The sequence below is a fragment of the Pectinophora gossypiella genome, chromosome 5, assembly GCF_024362695.1.
Source record: "Pectinophora gossypiella chromosome 5, ilPecGoss1.1, whole genome shotgun sequence".
In the NCBI taxonomy this organism is placed as follows: Eukaryota; Metazoa; Arthropoda; class Insecta; order Lepidoptera; family Gelechiidae; genus Pectinophora; species Pectinophora gossypiella.
This window is the reverse complement of record NC_065408.1, coordinates 2,037,814-2,057,352: the sequence shown is the minus strand read 5'-3', so window position 1 is coordinate 2,057,352 and position 19,539 is coordinate 2,037,814. Positions and strand designations below refer to the sequence as shown.

The 19,539-nt window shown below is 40.5% G+C and overlaps 2 protein-coding genes across 3 annotated transcripts in view; both read left to right on the top strand.

Annotated features, from left to right (window-relative positions):
* Positions 1-19,539, top strand: part of LOC126366622 (cardioacceleratory peptide receptor-like) — a 478,107-nt gene that overhangs the window by 168,837 nt on the left and 289,731 nt on the right. The window lies entirely within an intron of this gene.
* Positions 11-19,192, top strand: LOC126366659 (uncharacterized). Of its 2 annotated transcripts, XM_050009863.1 has the most exons (6): positions 11-384; positions 6,818-6,930; positions 12,751-12,911; positions 13,777-13,963; positions 17,797-17,985; positions 18,628-19,192. In XM_050009863.1, exons 1-5 carry the CDS (start codon positions 349-351, stop codon positions 17,945-17,947), a joined length of 648 nt encoding a protein of 215 aa, XP_049865820.1. In that variant the 5' UTR covers positions 11-348; the 3' UTR covers positions 17,948-17,985; positions 18,628-19,192. The 2 variants fall into 2 exon arrangements, with proteins under 2 accessions (XP_049865820.1, XP_049865819.1); XM_050009862.1 differs by having other exon boundaries at positions 17,797-19,192.

Sequence of the window (19,539 nt, the reverse complement as noted above, 5' to 3'; positions counted from 1 at the left end):
GTGCTGTTGACAGCTGCGGTGAAACCGATAAACTAGACGGTAAACTCGAGTAACTTGAGATGAGACGAGCTAGTTCGACGGTATGCCGCGAGATGGCGCTGATAGAAAATGAGTGAGGAGAGAGCGACCGTGTGGCCGGCAAAGTAGGCGCTCAGTACTCCCGGCCGAACTCCCGTTATAATGAATACAGCACTTGTTGTCTGCACGGGCAGTGCGCCGATCGCACGCCCTTCCACGCACGCGAATGTGCCATCCTCACATTCGGACAAAATTTCGCATATAAAAGTGTGCCGCACTAATTAATTCTTATATCACACCTAGTGCAAATAACAAAAATAAATTCGCAAAATGTGTTCAAGCAGTTTAGCAGTCTATATTTATCTGGTGAGTAGAAAAATAAACAATATCCTTTAAACTAGTTTATAAGTTAAAAATTAGTAGTATCGAGGACAGATAACTGAAAACAGCCAGAAAGGCTTTCTACTTAAACTTGTATTGGATTCCGATTAAATAATAATTTGAGACTGTGACTGTTCATTTGGATGTTAAAAAATGAAAAAGATATACTCAAAACTTGAAAATAATTAAACATTTTTCATAGATTATATGGAAGTGGAAGATCGTAAACAACATAAATAAAACTTTGAATAGATAGTTATCCGTAATCAATTGAGTGATCTAAGCAATTTGCCAGATAAATTGCGATTACACAGAGATTTATCCGAATGCGTGAAGTGCTGTAATTTTCGTAATTGTACAGTGGTCATTGTTATTATATCCCTGACGTGATAGATATATACTCTATTTCTGGTTTTGATATTCCTCATTTGTCTTCAAATCGTACATTCTATAATTCTTTATTTCCATGTGATCAATAGGATTCCTTATCGCTTTAAGCTGCTCAGAAGTTCTCTCATTAATCTTCCAAGTTGTTTTATTGTTGACTTTTATTTTTATTCGTATAACTGTTTCTTTCTTAATTAGGTATGTTCTCTGAGCTGGAATCTAAGGAAATGACATCTTTACAGTGTAGTCCATAAATGTTTCCATAATGTGTTCCTCGTAACAAATGACTTATTTTACTTCGGTTTGTTTTATGGTAGTTCTTAAATCACGAATTATTGTAATCCCTTCAAATATATAAAGATCATCTCTAAAAAGCTCGTACAGATAAAGGCTAACAAAGTCTTCGATTATCTCAAGTAGTAAATAGATTTTCTAAAATAGGATAACCAGCACCTTAGCTTGCATGGTTGACTGACTCATCGCCTATGCATTTGGAGCAACCGAACCGTTGAGGGAGATAGGTAAAAAAGGCTTGAAATGAAACAGTGGGTGATGCTTTATCTTGGTTTACTGTTAGCCATTTCACCGCGACGCACCAAGCTTCTCTATTATCGTGTCATTAGTTGAAGGTTGCTGACCGACATGAAGTGACAGACAAACAAGAACTTGCGAACAGATGGAAAGTTGACATTACTTCTTTACTTGCTACTCAAAGTGTGTCTTTGCCTCTGACACCAAAGTTGACATTAGCATCTCACAGTGCTAGTAAAACCTCCGTGTCCATGATGTGCTTTACGGTGATTTCTTAAACTGCTTCTAAGTTTCCTGTAAGATAACGAGCGATAAGGTCAGTGAGTGCGATTGTCTGCGTCCCGAGTTCTATGACCGCTGGGGAAACAGTTTAAACACGGATTAGTTCTAGGCTGAGCGAACATGTTTGTATTCCTGTGTCTCTGGACCTGATGGGTCTTGTGTGGTCACAGGTAGCGTGTAGGTCATTGACTGTTACGAAGGCAATAATGTTGTTTTAACACGCTTTTCCCCAGTGTCATCTTAATGGAATTGTCTTCGGCTATGATAGGTATAATCTTCATTATAGACAAATCAGTGTCAATGACATAATTCCTTAATCTTTTCTTCGTGCCAATGGTTCGTATCAAGCTTATTTCTTGAATCGGTTTGGTCATACATGCATTATTGGACCGGTTTTGTATCTTATTCCAAACAGCCGTAGCGTTTCAAATAAAATGTGTGTTTGAGAATGTCCTTATATGGTTTTCCCAGGTATGAGAAAATTGCAAATTTCTTCAACCTTATCGCCATGTCAACGGCATTGATCTACGTGAAATTATGTAGTCAAAACGCGGGTTTGTGAAGAAGCATTAGAAGATAGCTATATGAGTCACTAAAATACATCTAAAGAATGTTGCAAAAAGATAAATTAAGACATAAAATAAGGAGATATTTGGGATGTGAATATAGCGTGTTTATATGAATATGAACAGAATGATTAGGTAGAGGTTTATCATATGAATGTTTCAATGGTACAGTCAGAACTATCGGTAGGGAATTCTATATATCGTTACAAAAATCATAAGTTTCCTGACGCTTCAAAACGCGAGTCGTTGACTCTTATGTTTTGAATCAACGACTCTTATGTTTCGAATCGCTTGTTGTCGTTAAGGTACGAAGTTAGTAAAGTTAATAATTATATAAATTACATTGTAAAATTTATATTTCTCAATATGTTTTCTATCCCATAACTTTTCCCATTGTCACGTAAATTCGTACTTGCCAAGAAGTAGTGAAACCTGGGAAGTAAACAATCCTAGCTTTCGCTGTAAAATGTTTGGACGCGTAGTGCATGATCACTCGGAAATCGAGTATTAAAATGTCATTCAAGAACGTGCGGTCCATACAATAGACCTCAGGGACTGCTAACCACTTTCGCTGGTTTTTCTTCATACAAATTTCACTTTTGTATCAATTACAGCCCGTTGAGACCGATTGTACAATAAGTAATCCATCCCAAGAGATCGGATTGCGTTCTATAATATCGTAATGATTTATTGACTCGAAGACTAATGTAATAATCGTTTAGGGATTTAGGTAACTTTAAGCAGTGTTCCTGCAATTTTGCATTTATATGGTGTAACGGTTGTTGAAAATTATGTTCCGATATTCAGAAATAACAGCACGCGAGAGTTATTTAGATATTCGACAGTGACTTGCAATAACATGATGTAGGAAGTACACTCAATCAGATTTCGGACCATTTACGGAAAGTGTACCGATGCTATTACGGATAACTACTACATTGTACATCGGTGCCGATATGCCAATTCGTAACGGTTTTATTACCAAAATAGCACTTGTCCTATTTGGCGGACTATTAGATACTTTCGTTTGACTATACAAATAAGACTCACTGTTTTATCAGTATGCTCCTGTGGAACAAGCTTGCGTGGATGGAATCCTAAGTGTTGTGCACTGTAGCTTAGATAAGATTACCTGTCTGCGTCAGCCACTGACCGGATCTAAAATTGATTTCAAGTTTATCTCTTCTGAGAATTTTCATCATTAGCTAAACTAGCTTTTGAATACAGGAATTTAAGAATAGCAGGATTCTAGGATAGAACTAAAATAGCATCTTAACTTTTGATAAGTGGTCTCTAAGCATGCTATGTTTTAAACAAAAGATTTTTCACTTTTTGGGAATAAGAAATAATCTTATAAGAGAAGATAACTGGATCACTGGAATACAAAGGAACTTTTAAATTTTATAAATGTTTATACAAGTTTTTACAGACAGCGTAAAAAGTGATAGAATAAGGCTCAAGATGAAATTTCATAAAGACCGTATAAAACATAGGCAACAACCTGAACTATAAATACAAACGGACGTATGGCATGAAAGCTCAGCTATAATTGAGTACTTGAGTGTATATTATCAATAAAACGCGTTAGCTAATGAAGTTTCCTATTTTATGGTTTTAGCGAGGTAAGTAAAACGCATTTCAAAGAATCGAGAGGGCTATTTATTTTTGAATCAGATACACCTGACACGAATGATGTCTGACACCGGTTTGTGACACAGTGCAACGACATGACAGTCATACATGAACGACCCAGAAATATGACACTGACACTTTCTTTTCAAGAGCATGTGCGATTGAAAACACCTTATCGTCACCTTCATAGATGCAAAAATAATCTGAAGTATTTTTTTTCTTAATTACTAGGTTAAGATATTGGAATTTATACTCTTTTTAAAAGCTGTGTGATGTTAAATGTTTAATCGTTGTGATACAAGGTCAAAATTTGAATCACGTAATTTCATTGTTCACTTTTCTACTTTCACTCAAGTACATGAACGTCGTCAAATACAATTGCTTCTAATATATTTCATGTCTCCGCTTCTGTTATATAGCCTACAGCAGTCAATACTATTTCAATAACATCAACACGTCTAAATATGCGTTCATTCATAGCAAATCTCTACCAAGTTCCATGTTCCATATTTATGAAAATGTTTTCTGAACTTAATCTAAACGGTAATTGAAAACAATTAGTACTTCGTGAGTAATGTTGAGTTGAAAGCAATGGTTTACTTATGCCTAAGAAGACATTAGAAAATGCATCATCTACAGATAATACAGATATGCCTCTCTAAGTGACTCTAATACCAGTAAGTAAGTTTTTATTGACTTTCATCCGGCGTTTTAACAATGTGGCTTATCAACTGTGGCTTTTTATCGCCACAGAAAGCCTTTATTTGTGTTTAGTCACGCTCGATGTGGCTCGTATTGTACATTGCTCGTTCCCTTTTGTTTATGTCATGAAATTTAGAACCAAAGCCGTAGTGGATGTCGAGATTTAGTGGGAAAGGACGGGTTCAAAGATGGCCCGAGGTGGGCAGTGGAAGTGTGTAATGGTGCCGCGACACAGATAGCGTCTCACGCGCACGCGACAACTGATCGTTTGTAATATTTATGGTATCAACGTCCGATATGAAATCGTCCTGATTTGCACCATCGATACGTGATTCAAGTTAAATAGCCTTACCACAATCAGTCTCTAGTAAATTATAGCTAGTTGATGTGTGATGCCTTCCTGCATCGTTTACGTGCTATCATTTTATCATTAGTATAATGAGATGGCTCGGTCGCGTCTGAGGTTACAACGGTTATTAAGTCATCAAAGACTTGTAAGATTTAATGTTTAGTAAAACACATCCTTTCGTCGATAAAGTGACTTTCTAAATGATGACTAACATGTGAAACGCGCTTGTTTTATTTGAATCCAATCCAAAATTCTAGAAATTTTGGTGACGTCATTCATATGAAGTTTATTAAAAAAATGATTATTCTTCTCCATGATTTGGAGTAAAAGAAATGATCCAGGCCTAAACCAATGATTGTCGAATTTGTTTTTGAATTCATGTTTGGGTCATAAATGATTATCACGTGCTTAGCGGTGAAGGGGACGAAACCCACATTCCCGAGAAATGCATTTTCGGAGGTAGGTGTCCTAACCTGTATTGGGCTGGTTTTCCCTTCGCGGGTTGGAAGGTCAGACAGGCAGTCGCTTCTGTAAAAACCGGACCTGTCAAATGTTCAGGTTAGGTAAGCGGACCCTGTGAAAAACGGGATAATGCTAGCGTGATGATGATGATGGAAATGATCTAGAAACAGTATTTAATAAATAAAAAGTGATAATTTCGGATTTTGGATATACCTCGTCGCAAACTTTAGATGTGTTACAGTCACGAACGAAAATGCCTCGCAGACAGCTCAAGTCATTTTCAGTAGACGAACGAGGCCTTAGGTGATGATGATGGTTACATACTACTTCATTCATTTCGTAATCGAAACAAGCCAAGGACTTTCTCATGTTTAAAAGAATTTCAGCACACAATTATTTACGATTACTATACGTTAGTAATTACGTACGATGGCATTGGATATGAGAATGAAAACAAGGTATTTTTAGATTGCATAAAAGTTTGTATGAGATAGACTAGAAGAAGAAGAAGAAAGACTGGAATTAGAAGTAGGTCATAGTCTTAGGGAAATCGGTATATTGTCAAATGCTGGAATCGACACCACATTGTGATGTGTTCGCTGATAGATGGTGGAGTGTATGGAGAGAGTGTTTGGCTTTTTGCGAGAAGATTTATTAATGATTTACTGTTTTTCTTTTCCATTATTATTTTTATTGTTTGTGTGATAGTTTACCTTTTAATTTTGTAATTGTATTTTTTTATTTTTTTGTGTTTTTCATGTTCATAGTCTTATTTTTCGTTTTGTTTCTTTTTCATTCATTGTTTATTTTTGTTATATTAATTTTTATATTGTTTTTTTCTCGTCATACAGCGCATTGGGTTACACTGTATGTTGTATGTACCTTTATAAAGAAATAATTAAATAAAATAAATTCTACATCCAAATTAGCATATAAGTTATATAGGTAATTGGTAAACTTTTAAGATAGAAAGTGAGTAGATAGATAGATAGGTTAGTTTCCAACAAGTCAAATCAGTTACTTTTTACTAAACGTCAAAACACGAAATTACTTTGGAATTTGTATGAAAAAGCACACTGTGAAGTTGTAGAGAAACGTGATAAAATGTCGGACTTATTATTACGTGTTTTTTCTACGAATAAATAGTGTTTTTATTAAAATTCATAAATAAGTTAAATATAAAATAGTAAATAAATATTTTTCGTTAGTTTTAAATGTCTTTATTTATGAATCAGAATTTCATAAATTATCTTGAGCCTAGTACACGACCCAATTGATGCTACGGCGGTGACCTAGTCGCTAAAAGACTAAAGAATCTTCTTCAATAAAGATTAAAAAGAAGAAGAAATAGGTATTTTTTCTTTACGGCCCAAAATCAATTTTTGATGTATTAACACAAATTTTCAGCGCATGACAATTTACATTTACGATTTAGGTATGTTGTAGTGGGTAGAGTAAGACTCCTAAGTATTGTTTACATAATGTGAATGTTGATTTGATGTTCCAGACATTAGCAGTAAGCTACGTGATAGCAGACTGCGGGCCAAGACTGAAGTATGCCTGGGGAGACGCACTTCAAGGCACAGACTGTCCGGGACCTGATGGATCTCCATATCCTAGGTAATTAGCAATTTTATCCATACTTTCAACACTACTAGTAAGAATAATACTACGTATAGAACGGCAACTCTTCGCACCCCAACAGCGGCTGAGCTAGGTTTAAACCCCCCCTTTCTACCCCCTCTTCCCCCAGGTTACTTTAGTCTTTAATTGTATGGGCGTCAGATGCAGGGTTACCAACTTAGGGGTTTTCCCCCCAAATTTAGGGGGTAAATAAGTGGGATGGGATTTTTTTAGGGGCGTTCTATTTTTAGGGGTATTTTTAGGGAGTTTCTGTCATATTTTAAATGTCAACATGTATGATTTCAAAAGCTCAGAACCAGAAGAAAATGGCATATTTCAAATATTCGATAATGTATGAATAAAGAATATTAAATAATATTATTTGTAATTTAATGTAATCATTATTCTTTTTTTTAATTAAATATGTCTGATACATACGAGTATATGTTCTTTTTTACCCGGGTATATATTTTTTCAGTACGGGTACTATTATTTATTCTCATCTTAATAATAAAATTTTTTTTGTGTGGCTCTGCCCACCCCATTAGGGATTACGGGCGTGAGTTTATGTTTTAGGGGGATTTTTTAGTAATTGTAGCAATTTTAGGGGTTTTAACTTCAGCTTTAGGGATGTATATTTTTAGGAGTTGGTAACACTGGTCAGATGTCACTCACGCAGATGCGCGCATAAACCGTACTTGTCAAATCTTCAGGTTAGGAAAGCGGACCCTGTGAATACGAGATGACGATCTGTGCTTTAAAAACCCGTGGTAGGTAGCTTACTTAGTTGGAAGAATGCTTGAATCCATCGCGAGACTGCACGTTCAAAAGCACGTACCTAAATCAATGATTGTTTAATTTTGTTTCGAATTCTGGTTTAAATGATATCTTGCGTTGAAAGAAAACACCGTGAGGAAACCCACATTCCCGAGAAATTTTCATATAATTATTGGGCTATTTTCTCTTCGACTTGGAAGCTCAGACAGACAACCGCTTTTTTTTTAAAAAAACTATAGGTGTTTATTTTTTTACAAATATTTGAACGCGTATCAAAATTCTTAGCCACCAATACATTGGCCAGTGATTAAATTAGTACTGTTAGATCCTTTTCGCTTTAATACTCCTTCGGAAACCGGTTCCATGGTTACGGTTAAGTTAGCGTAAGTATAGTAATTAATATCAAGTATAATGATGTTCGTGCTTTATAATAATAATGAATAAGGTACGTACGTACTTACAGGTTATTTTGCTTTCGGACCGAAACGTCGATATGCCTACATACTGCCTACCTCTATTGGCATATACGATCGAATTTATTTGAGATGATAAGGTTATTTCGGCAATCTACAAAATACATTACCTCTAGTTAGAAAAGGAGTATTAAGTAATAACATACTTTCTCATCTTTATCCCCATTGGGGTAGTCAGATGTACATCCATCGCAAGATGAACTAAGTACCCACAGCTCACCGAGCTTTCAGTTAGACCGAATTGATAGGTGGCGAGCCGTAGCGCCGTCTAGGGTATTAGGTAATACTTTGCAAAATTACGTTGTTATTATTACCTACTTTGTTTACTTATTTTTATTTTTGTCTTATGTCCAAACGGACAGTAAAATTACTTCTCTGACAATCTATAAGATCGATTTTAACTCTGGCAGAATCAGTGGAGGTAAATATCCTTACTATTATGCGGTAACCAGAACTATCTATTAAATTATAATGCTCGGGCTGCGCGCGGCGGTCGTAATTAATCATATCGGCTTCTATGGAGTTCGACCTTTGGGTTGGACAAAGCGCGCTTCTACTGGAAGAGCGAGAGCGGCGGATGTTCGGGTTTGTCCGGCCAACTTCGGGCACACTCGCTGCTCACCGTCCACCAGTCTCCCCGCAACGCGCCTTTGCCGGCCAGTGCTCGATTCTCGCGTCTATCAGCCGGTATTTTGTAACAATACGCGACATATGGCTCATATTTATTTGTATATTCAACACCATTAAACGCAGTAACACAATGGCAGACGACGACGGCGTAGACCGCGAAGAATTCCTCCAAAAATTGCACGGAATGCTCCACTGTAAAGCCATGAACACGTTTTTAGTGCCGTACGACCGCTACAACCGCCTTATTATGGAAATTAAAGAGGCTAAAATTAAGAAACACAAGACTCCGGCCGACTTCAGACGTATAAAAAGATTTGAAGTAATACCCACGCCAGAAGGAGAAAGAATTTTCATGGCTCTCAAACCGAATAACCCGACGGCGGAACGGCAAATGTACGTACCGATGGAAGAAACATACGACATTATCCGCGACTGCCATCTGCAACTGAACCACGCCGGTAGGACTCGCATGGCGGTAGCGCTAAAGAAAAAGTACAGAAACGTTACCAGTGAAAGTATTCGCCTGTACCTGTCACTCTGCAAAGGTTGCATCAACAAGCCCCACAAACGCCAATACTTTACTTCTATGTTGAATAGTGTGACCCCTGATAAGAGCGTCAAAAGAGAATCAAACGAACCTTCAACGCAAAAAATAACAGAAGTAGTAATGACAATGGAACACGAAGACGAAGACCCATTTGGAAATGACGAAATGTCGAATGATGTACCAGCGAAAACATATCCAGAACTCTTTTCAAGAGGACAAGTTGACATTCTAGACGTTGCCGACGATCCTAACGAAGAATTTCGATACATGTTAGTGTATAGAGATTTCCCGTCTAGATTCATTCATTTGAAGCCGTTGAAAGAAACGAATATAAAAGTTACGGTTGACGCTCTACTGGAGATATTCTTAATATTCGGCGCGCCGAATATTTTACAGTCGAAGAACGGTATGCCAGTCGCTAATCCGATTAGCAGACACATCTCGAAGATATGTCCGAACATTAAAATAGTTGCAGGCGAGACGAATAGCTGTGAACACGAATTTGAAGGGAAATCGAACGAAGATATCCTGAGAATGTTGAACGAATGGCTTGCGGTGACGAAGAATGCTAAATGGCAAGAGGGACTTAAATTCATTCAGCACGCTTGGAACACTACCTTTAACCAAACGCTTTGTCGCACTCCAAGTGAGATGGTTTTCAGTAATAATCCAAGAAAGGGACTGGCCTCTGCTCTACTTCCTTCTGATTATGAATCGCTGAATACAGAAGACGATTTAAAGAAATTACTAGAAGTCAAAGAGGAAGGCCAAAACACAACGACGTCTTTGAGAATGGAAGAGTCGCTGATATTACCCTGCAATATCATTAAGAAAGAAATAGATGTAAAAGATGATGATGTAAAGGATTTGGAAAATTTAAATTAATAAACGTACAATAAAAATTGACCTTACGGGTTTAAAATGCCACATTGAAGCAATTCACATAAAAAGCAATGTTGCTATTTGACATTGAGCACGTACGTTTATATGCGCAAATGTCAAATAGCAAATAGTGCTTTTTGAGATGAATAGCTGCAATGTGACCTTTTTATGGCTATATCTTGGCAAAAGTTCTGAATTATTGTACATTTTCTATAGCATATTAAACTTATATAAACAATGCTCTATAACATTTCCGCCAATATTGATTTGTTACATCTTACATAAAATATCAAATGTCTAATCCAAAGGTTATTTTCAATGGGTACCTATAAGATTATCCTTTAGAAAATACATAGAAAGACAAAACATGCGACGCAAATTTGATACCTTGCTACCACGTTCTAACAGAGCATCACGCCTGTATCCCCGAAGGGGTAAGCAGAGGTGTCAAGTACAGTCATGAGCAATATAATGTACCCAGTTTAGGACTCTGTCGCACTAACACTTTGACATTTAGTGAGACTTACAGTTCAATTTGTCAAAAAAGTTAATGTGACATGGTACCAAAGTTTATATTTAAATCTAAAAAATATATAAAATGCATGCAACTAAATTGTATCAACAGTGGCTGCAAGTCGTCTTTGATTACTTGTGGCTCTGCCCACCCCATTAGGGATTACGGGCGTGAGTTTATGTATGTATATATGTAACTAAATTGTAAATATTAAGCCAATAGAAGTATTCCAGTAATACCTGAAAGATATGGCGGTTAAAGTCGTGATTGGCCCACTTATTAACTGTCGTTTCATTGCGATACCGCAATTGGAAATGACTGGTTAATTCTACTAAGTTGGAGAAATATATGTTTGCAAGTAAATAAAAGTCGCACTTAACGTGATATACTTGTTAAAAGCCGTTTATGGGGTTTTGACATTTTCAATCATCCTCCGTTTTTCAATGGGTCCGCTTACGTAACCTCAAGATTTGATAGGTCCGGCTTTTTACAGAAGCAACTTCCTGTCTAACAACAATACAATACAATATAAAACTCTTTATTGGACTTAAAATAAACATTCATCATCATCAGCCGTATGACGCCCACTGCTGGGCATAGGCCTCCCCCAACAAATAAATACATATTAAATAAATATTAAAAATTAATAATTATAATCGGTTAGATAGTAATAATTACAACAGGTGGCCTTATTGCTAAGGTAGCAATCTCTTCCAGGGAACTGACCTTCGAACCCTTTGAATAATACACCTTTGACTTTTGGTTTTGAACTTATCAATGATACGCGATAAATAAATCAATTGTATCGGTTCAATTGTCGCTCGTCGTTGACGATACGGCTCACCACCTATCACGTTGGTCTAACAGAAAGCTCGGTGAGTGCTTAGTTCATCGTGCGATGGATGTACGTTTGACTACCCCAATTGGGATATAGTCGTAAGCTTAAGTATGTAAGGTAAAAGCGATTCATATCCTATGTTATGGCGTTATGGCCTTTATGGCGCGAATCATACACGCCCGCAGCGTTTCTCATAGGTACCGTTACGCCTGACACGGTGCGTTCCCTCAGAGCCCACGCGTGGGAATGTTCCCACAGCCCGACCCGGCCTGCGCCCGACAATTTGCAGCAATTCCTCCTCATTTTCGAATTATTATCATTACACTCGAGTTTAACTAAGCGTAAAGGAATGTGGTAGTGTTATGGCGATTAGCGCCATCTGTTGGTGGTGTGTTGTAATTATTTGGTGAGATGTTTGATGGTGCCTTGTTTTTGTGAAGCTTCGCGTGGTGTGGTATAGATGGCGTGCGTGTTGATTTTGGAAATATATTTTTTGTTGATAGCCAGTAAATTATAACGTACAGACAAAGTATCACGCCTGTATCCCCAAATGGGTAGGCAGAGGTGTATAGTACCCAATCCTCGTCAGCTATGTGTCCCATGTACAAGTATACATACACACACATTAAGCTCACGCTTATTTCCCACCGGGGTAAGCAGACGACGCAGAGAGAGTACGTATAGGATAACAGTAAATAAATATGCAATTTGTATAATATTGTACGGTCACGAGCATTAATATGTATACACTTTGGTACCATGTCACATTAACTTTTTTGACAAATTGAACTGTAAGTCTCACTAAATGTCAAATATGTTAGTGCGACAGAGTCATAAAGTGGGTACATTATATTGCTCATGACTGTACAATATATTTGGGTTGCCATTTACTTAGCTTCATCATCATCATTAACAGCCTGAGCTCGTCCACTGCTGGACATAGGTCTCTCCTATGGCATGCTATGAGCTCGGTCCTCGGATTTCCTCCTTCAGCCGCTGCCTACCTTACGGATGTCGTCACTCCATATAGCCCCAGAGCGTCCTACACTCCGATTTCCAAGACGTGGTCTCCACTCAAGAATTTCCGTCCATTCCCGTCTTCCCCAACGGTTGTGGGTTACTTCGCTTACTCATTATCCATAATGTTTCTTTGCAGGCATTTAATAAACCGGGCACTGAAGTCCGGGCCGTGGGGGCAGTCGTCGCGCCAGGGGCGCACGTCGCGTACAGTGGACCCCGCATTGCTGCGGCGAGCATTGTTGGACGCCCACGAGGCGCGTACCGAAGGAGCTGTGGTCAAGCCTGCTAACAGGACTGGTACGTTCATACCACGGAACAGAAGAAAGAGGATGGAAAGGCTTTTTTTTGACGTAACTTATTGTAGATTTGTCGCAGATATAGTGATAAGCGCTGATTGAGGTTAGTCGTCGACCACGCCGGCGGGGTTGGTATCGGGGTCCTGAAGTGTTTGGTGTCGCGAGCTGATTGGCTGCCGCTATGGCTAGAGTAATCGGGTCGTCGGGATCGTATATTACGTCCTTCGAGATGGAAAGGCCCTAACGCGCATTTTGTATGAGAACCGCTGTCGCCGGTTCAAGCCCGCTTCCGAATACATCCCGCTTATTGACGGTACTGAAAAGTATCGGCGTCCGAAGGACGTAATATATATTACGACCTGATTACTCTAGCCATAAAGGCGGCCAATCAGCTCGCGACACCAAACACTTCAGGACCCTGATACCGACCCCATAGGCGTGGTCGACGATTTCCCTCAATCAGCGGTTATCGCTATCCACCCCCTAGCTTAAACGTTGTACCGGGTGAGAGCCTTCAGCGCTCCCCATTTGTCCGGCCAAGTAATTAATGCCATCTGCGGCAAATCCACAAAAAGTCACGTCAAAAAAAAAAATGGACAAACACTCTTGGGGTTTAACGACGTCATATTAATAATGTTCGTAACAATGTTTTGTAACAATAAATAAAATAAAAAATAGTATACTTACAACAAAGAGAGAGAGAGAGAGATGAGATGGCGTGACGACTTGGACGCTTGTTGGAGGGACTGGCCGGAGTACGCACAGGACCGCGAAAAATGGAAAGAGGAAGGGGAGGGCTTTGCCCAGCAGTGGGATCTTGTAGGCTAGATTAGATTAGATACTTACAACGCAACTTGACATTACAGGTCGAGCGACCAACCTGCCGGGGCTATCTCCAATGAGCAGCAACTCCTGCGGCGGGTCCCGGCTGTGTCGCACGCGGTACAACACCACAGCGCCGATGTACGGAGTGTCATTGACCTCGGGCCAGCCAGTCACCATTGTGCAGAAGTTCCCGGACTTACTGCAGCAGGTCGTCTTCGAGGTTTGCGAGTGAGTATCTCCATCATTACCTTGTCACACCGCGGACACTTGATACAAAACACCTCGTTTTACACATACATACATAAACAGAGGGATGTAAGGGGCTCCAAACGACACCTTTCGGAGCCCAAGCCAACCTCGCCTGCACGCGGTACATCCTGCTATTCAACGAAAGAGGCTCTGGCGACCCACCAACACGCACTGGACCAGCGCGGTGGGCTTATGGTCCAAACCCCCCCCAATATGACCTCAACACATAAAAAACGGCCCCCAGTCCCCGGCAGCCCCGTTGTCCGTGGCTACGGTAGCGGCTACGGTAACGGCGGGGCAGGGGGTGCGAAGAATCTCCGGGCTGGATTCGGCTACCACCAACGACGACTGTACCTGGCAACATACAACACGTGCACACTGAGGACCGACGAGAAGCTTACCGAGTTGGAAGAATCTATCAGCAGGTTACACTGGGATGTCATCGGGTTGTCTGAAGTCCGAAGAAAGGGCGAGGACACGATAACTCTGGGCTCCGGTAACTTGCTGTACTTCCGGGAGGGCGAACAACTGTCCATGGGTGGTGTCGGGTTTATCGTCCACAAGTCCCTAGTCAACAACGTGTTGACCATCGGTAGTGTTTCGAGCAGGGTAGCGTACCTGGTACTCAGAATATCATCGCGATATTCGCTGACTGTCATCCAGGTATACGCTCCGACCTCGGGACACCATGATGACGAAGTGGAGACTATGTATGAGGAGATTTCTAAAGCCATGCATAGCCATAAAAGCCACTACACGATTGTGATGGGGGACTTTAATGCACAGTTGGGGAAACGTTGCGGTAACGAGCTGAGAGTGGGGCAATTTGGATTTGGGGTCCGGAACACCAGAGGCGGGATGCTTGCGGACTTTATGGAGAAGGAGAACCTCTATATGATGAACTCCTTCTTCAGGAAGCCCGCGACCCGCAAATGGACCTGGATAAGTCCCAATGGCAGGTATAAAAATGAGATCGATTTTATCATGTCGACGAAAAAGCACATATTCAATGATGTCTCTGTGATCAATGCCGTTAAGACGGGAAGCGATCACCGCATGGTAAGAGGCACATTGAATATCAATATCAAGCTAGAAAGATCGCGACTGATAAAATCCACGCTCCGACCGGCGCCAGCCCAGATCCAAAACCCCGAGCGCTTTCAGCTCGAGCTTCAAAACCGCTTCGAGTACCTTGAGAACTGCGCAGACGTGGACGATATAAACGACCTGATGGTGGATGCTGTCCGTACGGTAGGTTCTAAACACTTTAGAACCCGCCGTACCAAAACGCAGAAACTCTCCGCACACACACTCGAACTCATGGATAAGAGACACGAAATGAGGCTGCAGGACTCAGCGGATGTCGTACGTTATAGACAACTTAATAGACAGATCTCGAAGTCTTTGACGAGCGACCTTCGCCAATTTAATACTAAACGTATTAAAGAGGCTATTGAGCGGAACAAGGGCTCCAAGGTGTTCGCAAAAGATCTGTCTATTGGGCAAAGTCAACTAGCGAGACTGAAAACTGAGGACGGCAGAATCATTTCGTCGACTCCCGAAATCCTGAGAGAGATTGAGAGTTTCTATAGACAGCTATATTCCACGAAAACATCAGGCGAAAGCATGGCTCGAGACCCTCGAGCCAAGCTTACCCGACACTACACTGAAGATATCCCGGACGTCAGCCTGTACGAGATTAGGATGGCCCTCAAACAACTCAAAAACAACAAAGCGGCAGGAGATGACGGAATCACAGCAGAACTTCTGAGAGCGGGCGGAACGCCAATACTTAAAGTCCTCCAGAGGCTCTTCAATTCCGTCATATTTCAGGGCAAAACGCCGAGGGCATGGAGCGGAAGCGAGGTGATCTTGTTCTTCAAGAAAGGGGATAAAGCCCTACTGAAGAACTACAGACCTATCTCGCTTCTGAGCCATGTCTACAAGTTGTTTTCGAGGGTCATTACGAATCGTCTCGCTTGCAGGTTTGACGACTTCCAGCCTCCCGAACAAGCCGGTTTCCGAAAAGGCTTTAGCACCATAGACCACATCCATACGCTGCGGCAGGTTATACAGAAGACCGAAGAGTATAATTTGCCACTTTGCTTGGCGTTTGTGGACTATGAGAAAGCCTTTGATTCGATCGAGACCTGGGCTGTGTTGCAGTCTCTTCAGAGGTGCCAAGTGGACCATAGGTACATCGAAGTGCTAAGGGACCTCTACCAAAATGCCACTATGTCAGTTCGAGTACAGAACCAGAGCTCTAATCCGATCCAACTGCAGCGAGGAGTGAGACAGGGAGATGTCATCTCTCCGAAACTGTTCACTGCTGCATTGGAGGATATTTTTAAGCTTCTGGACTGGAAAGGATTTGGCATCAACATCAACGGCGAGTACCTGACGCACCTTCGATTTGCCGATGATATAGTCCTAATGGCTGAGACCCTGGAAGACCTGAACACCATGCTCGAGCATCTCAGTAACGCATCCCAACGAGTGGGTCTTAGCATGAACATGGCAAAGACAAAAATTATGTCCAACGACCATGTCGCACCCACTCCAGTTCAGGTTGGGAACGTTACACTCGAAGTTGTAGACCAGTACATTTACCTAGGACAAATAATCCAGTTAGGTAAGTCCAACTTCGAGAAAGAGATCTCTCGTCGGATCCAACTCGGATGGGCAGCGTTCGGGAAGCTGCGGAATATCTTCTCGTCCAGAATACCTCAGTGTCTCAAGACGAAAGTCTTTGACCAGTGCGTGGTGCCAGTGATGACCTACGGCAGTGAGACGTGGCCGCTTACTATGGGTCTCGTGAGGAGGCTCGGTGTCGCTCAGCGGGCAATGGAGAGAGCTATGCTCGGTATTTCCCTGCTGGATCGAATCAGAAATGAGGAGATCCGCAGGAGAACTAAAGTCACCGACATAGCTCGGAGAATTGCAAAGCTGAAGTGGCAGTGGGCAGGACACATAGCGAGGAGAACCGATGGCCGATGGGGCGGAAAGGTTCTGGAGTGGCGACCACGTGTCGGACGACGCTCAGTGGGTAGGCCCGCTACAAGGTGGACCGACGATCTGGTGAAGGTCGCGGGAAGCCGCTGGATGCGGGCAGCGCAGGACCGATCGTCGTGGAGATCCTTGGGGGAGGCCTATGCCCAGCAGTGGGCGTCATACGGCTGATGATGATGAGATGACATAAACAGCCTATGTACGTCCCACTGCTGGGCACAGACCTCCCCTCAATCAACCGGAGGGGGTATGGAGCATACTCCACCACGCTGCTCCAATGCGGGTTGGTGGAGGTGTTTTTACGGCTAATAGCCGGGACCAACGTCTTAACGTGCCCTCCGAAGCACGGAATCATCTTACTTTTCCGGACAATCAGGTGATTCAAGCCTGAAAAGTCCTTACCAAACAAAGGACAGTCTCACAAAGTGATTTCGACAATGTCCCCATCGGGAATCGAACCCGGACCTCCAGATAGTGAGCCTAACGCTCTAACCACTAGACCACGGAGGCTGTCGTTTTACACAGACACTACACATTGACGTTATCGTACACGCGCATGTGTGACGTCTGACGCCATACGATTGAAGACTAAAGTATGAGTATGGGGGGGTGTAGCATTCTCCATTCTTGTCTATCAAAGGCCAATTCCTTCACTTCTTTATAAAACACGACGTCCATTTGAGAGCCTTCATCACACACCGTTTGTCTTGCGGCAAATCTACAATAAGTCACGTCAAAAAAAAATGTATATTTATTTTGAGATTTTAATAAATTTTAAGCGTTATAATTCTTTCTCTCCGCAGATCGAGTGAATGCTCGTTAGTCCGGGGGTCCTGCACACAGACCTACGTCCCGTACTTGTTCCTAGTGCTACCCCTAGGGCCAGTGACGCTAACGGGACAAGACTATGTGTTGGTGGAATCGGGCTGCGTGTGTCGACCCGACCCTCTCTAACAGTGTTGCTAGTAGGAAATTGTTGGGAGATGTGTTTGGTAAGCTTGGAAGTCAATGGGGCTTATGAAGTGGCTCAACCTTTAAAATGGTTCAACCTCTAAAATGGTTCCACCTCTAAAATGGTTCAACCTCTAAAATGGTACAACCTCTAAAATGGTTCAACCTCTAAAATGGTTCAACCTTTAAAATGATTCTAACTTTAAAATGGCTCAACTTTTAAAATAGATGATCGCAGATTCTCGTGTTATTTTTTTGACAAGACGTAATAGGTTTGTATCAGATGGCATTAACTACTTGGCCGGACAAAGCAGATTCTCGTGTAAAACAATATTAAGTTTATTGCATATCGTCTTACGAAGCATCCTCTTTAGAACTACACTTCTCAACAAAAAATCGAAACCTCTCGCAATATTTCGTAAATTTTATCACAAAAATATTAAATGCGAGTATTAGGAATAAAAAATAAATGTAATTTTAAAGTGGGTAATAATTCGTAGGTTTTTAATTCTTAATAATGATGTTCTAAATTCAAATTTAATTGACGTGATGATTTGACATAAAAGATTTTAATTATTTTATTATAATAACTGGCAGAATATGCCTTTAGAGCTATTAACCTTTCACGACCCATTGACTTCCCTATTTCTATTGACCTAATGGTAACTTAATTTTGTCTTCAGATACATCTTGCCGTGTGTATTTTTACCCGACTGCCAAAGGACGAGGGTAATGTTTTTACCATCCGTGTTTTAATTCCGTCCAAACATCAAAAAAATGTTTTGTAATTGTGAGGTTTCCAAACTTCCAAGATACTTATACAAAAATGTGCATTTACTTATTTAAGAGATTTATGGCTCGTTTTAAATCGCCTAATATAATTATATTTATGAGCCATAACTAAGTACTTATTAATGCATTTATGAAAAAGTATTATTGGTTTAACTAAATGTTTAATAATTCTGTAAAATTGCCGAAAAATTCAACGATTTTTGATAATTTTTCGGCCATGTTACGGTTCGTATTCGTACATAAATTCTATATAGACTGAATTTATTATTGTTAATTTATTTTATAGATATTTATTCTTCCAAACTGTTACAACGATAAATATTTATGTCTAGAATAGTTTATTTGTAATATATTTTGAATTATCGATAAAATCGCCTAAACGCTCAAGTTTCATAGAGTAATTTTTAATTTATGATCAACGAATGTATCAAAGATTTAATAAATTCTTTAATATAATATCGGTATAACTATCATTTTACAGAACATGCGACATAGCATGATTAGAATATTATATAACCCAATTGGGCTAGACTACAGAAGGGCTAACATACGCAACGTGGTATAATTATGTCGTTTTGTCGATTGGTGCTAATATGTAAACCCAAATAAGTCATGTCGTTTTTGTCAAAATACGAACAAAATCAGGTCCGGGTTTGATTCCCAATAGGGACATTGTCGAAATCACTTTGAGTGACTGTCCTTTGTATGGTAAGGACATTGCAGGCGTGAATCACTCTGATTGTCTGAACAAATTATGATGATTCCAGGCTTCGGAGGACACGTTAAGTCTTTGGTCCCGGCTA

What these genes read in the sequence shown, in the direction of transcription:
- LOC126366659 (XM_050009863.1), top strand. Translation starts at nt 349, where the DNA reads ATGTGTTCAAGCAGTTTAGCAGTCTATATTTATCTG. An exon ending in CAAGCCTGCTAACAGGACTG is followed by an intron (nt 12,912 to 13,776) that starts GTACGTTCATAC and finishes TTGACATTACAG; the next exon opens with GTCGAGCGACCAACCTGCCG. An exon ending in GTCGTCTTCGAGGTTTGCGA is followed by an intron (nt 13,964 to 17,796) that starts GTGAGTATCTCC and finishes TTCTCTCCGCAG; the next exon opens with ATCGAGTGAATGCTCGTTAG.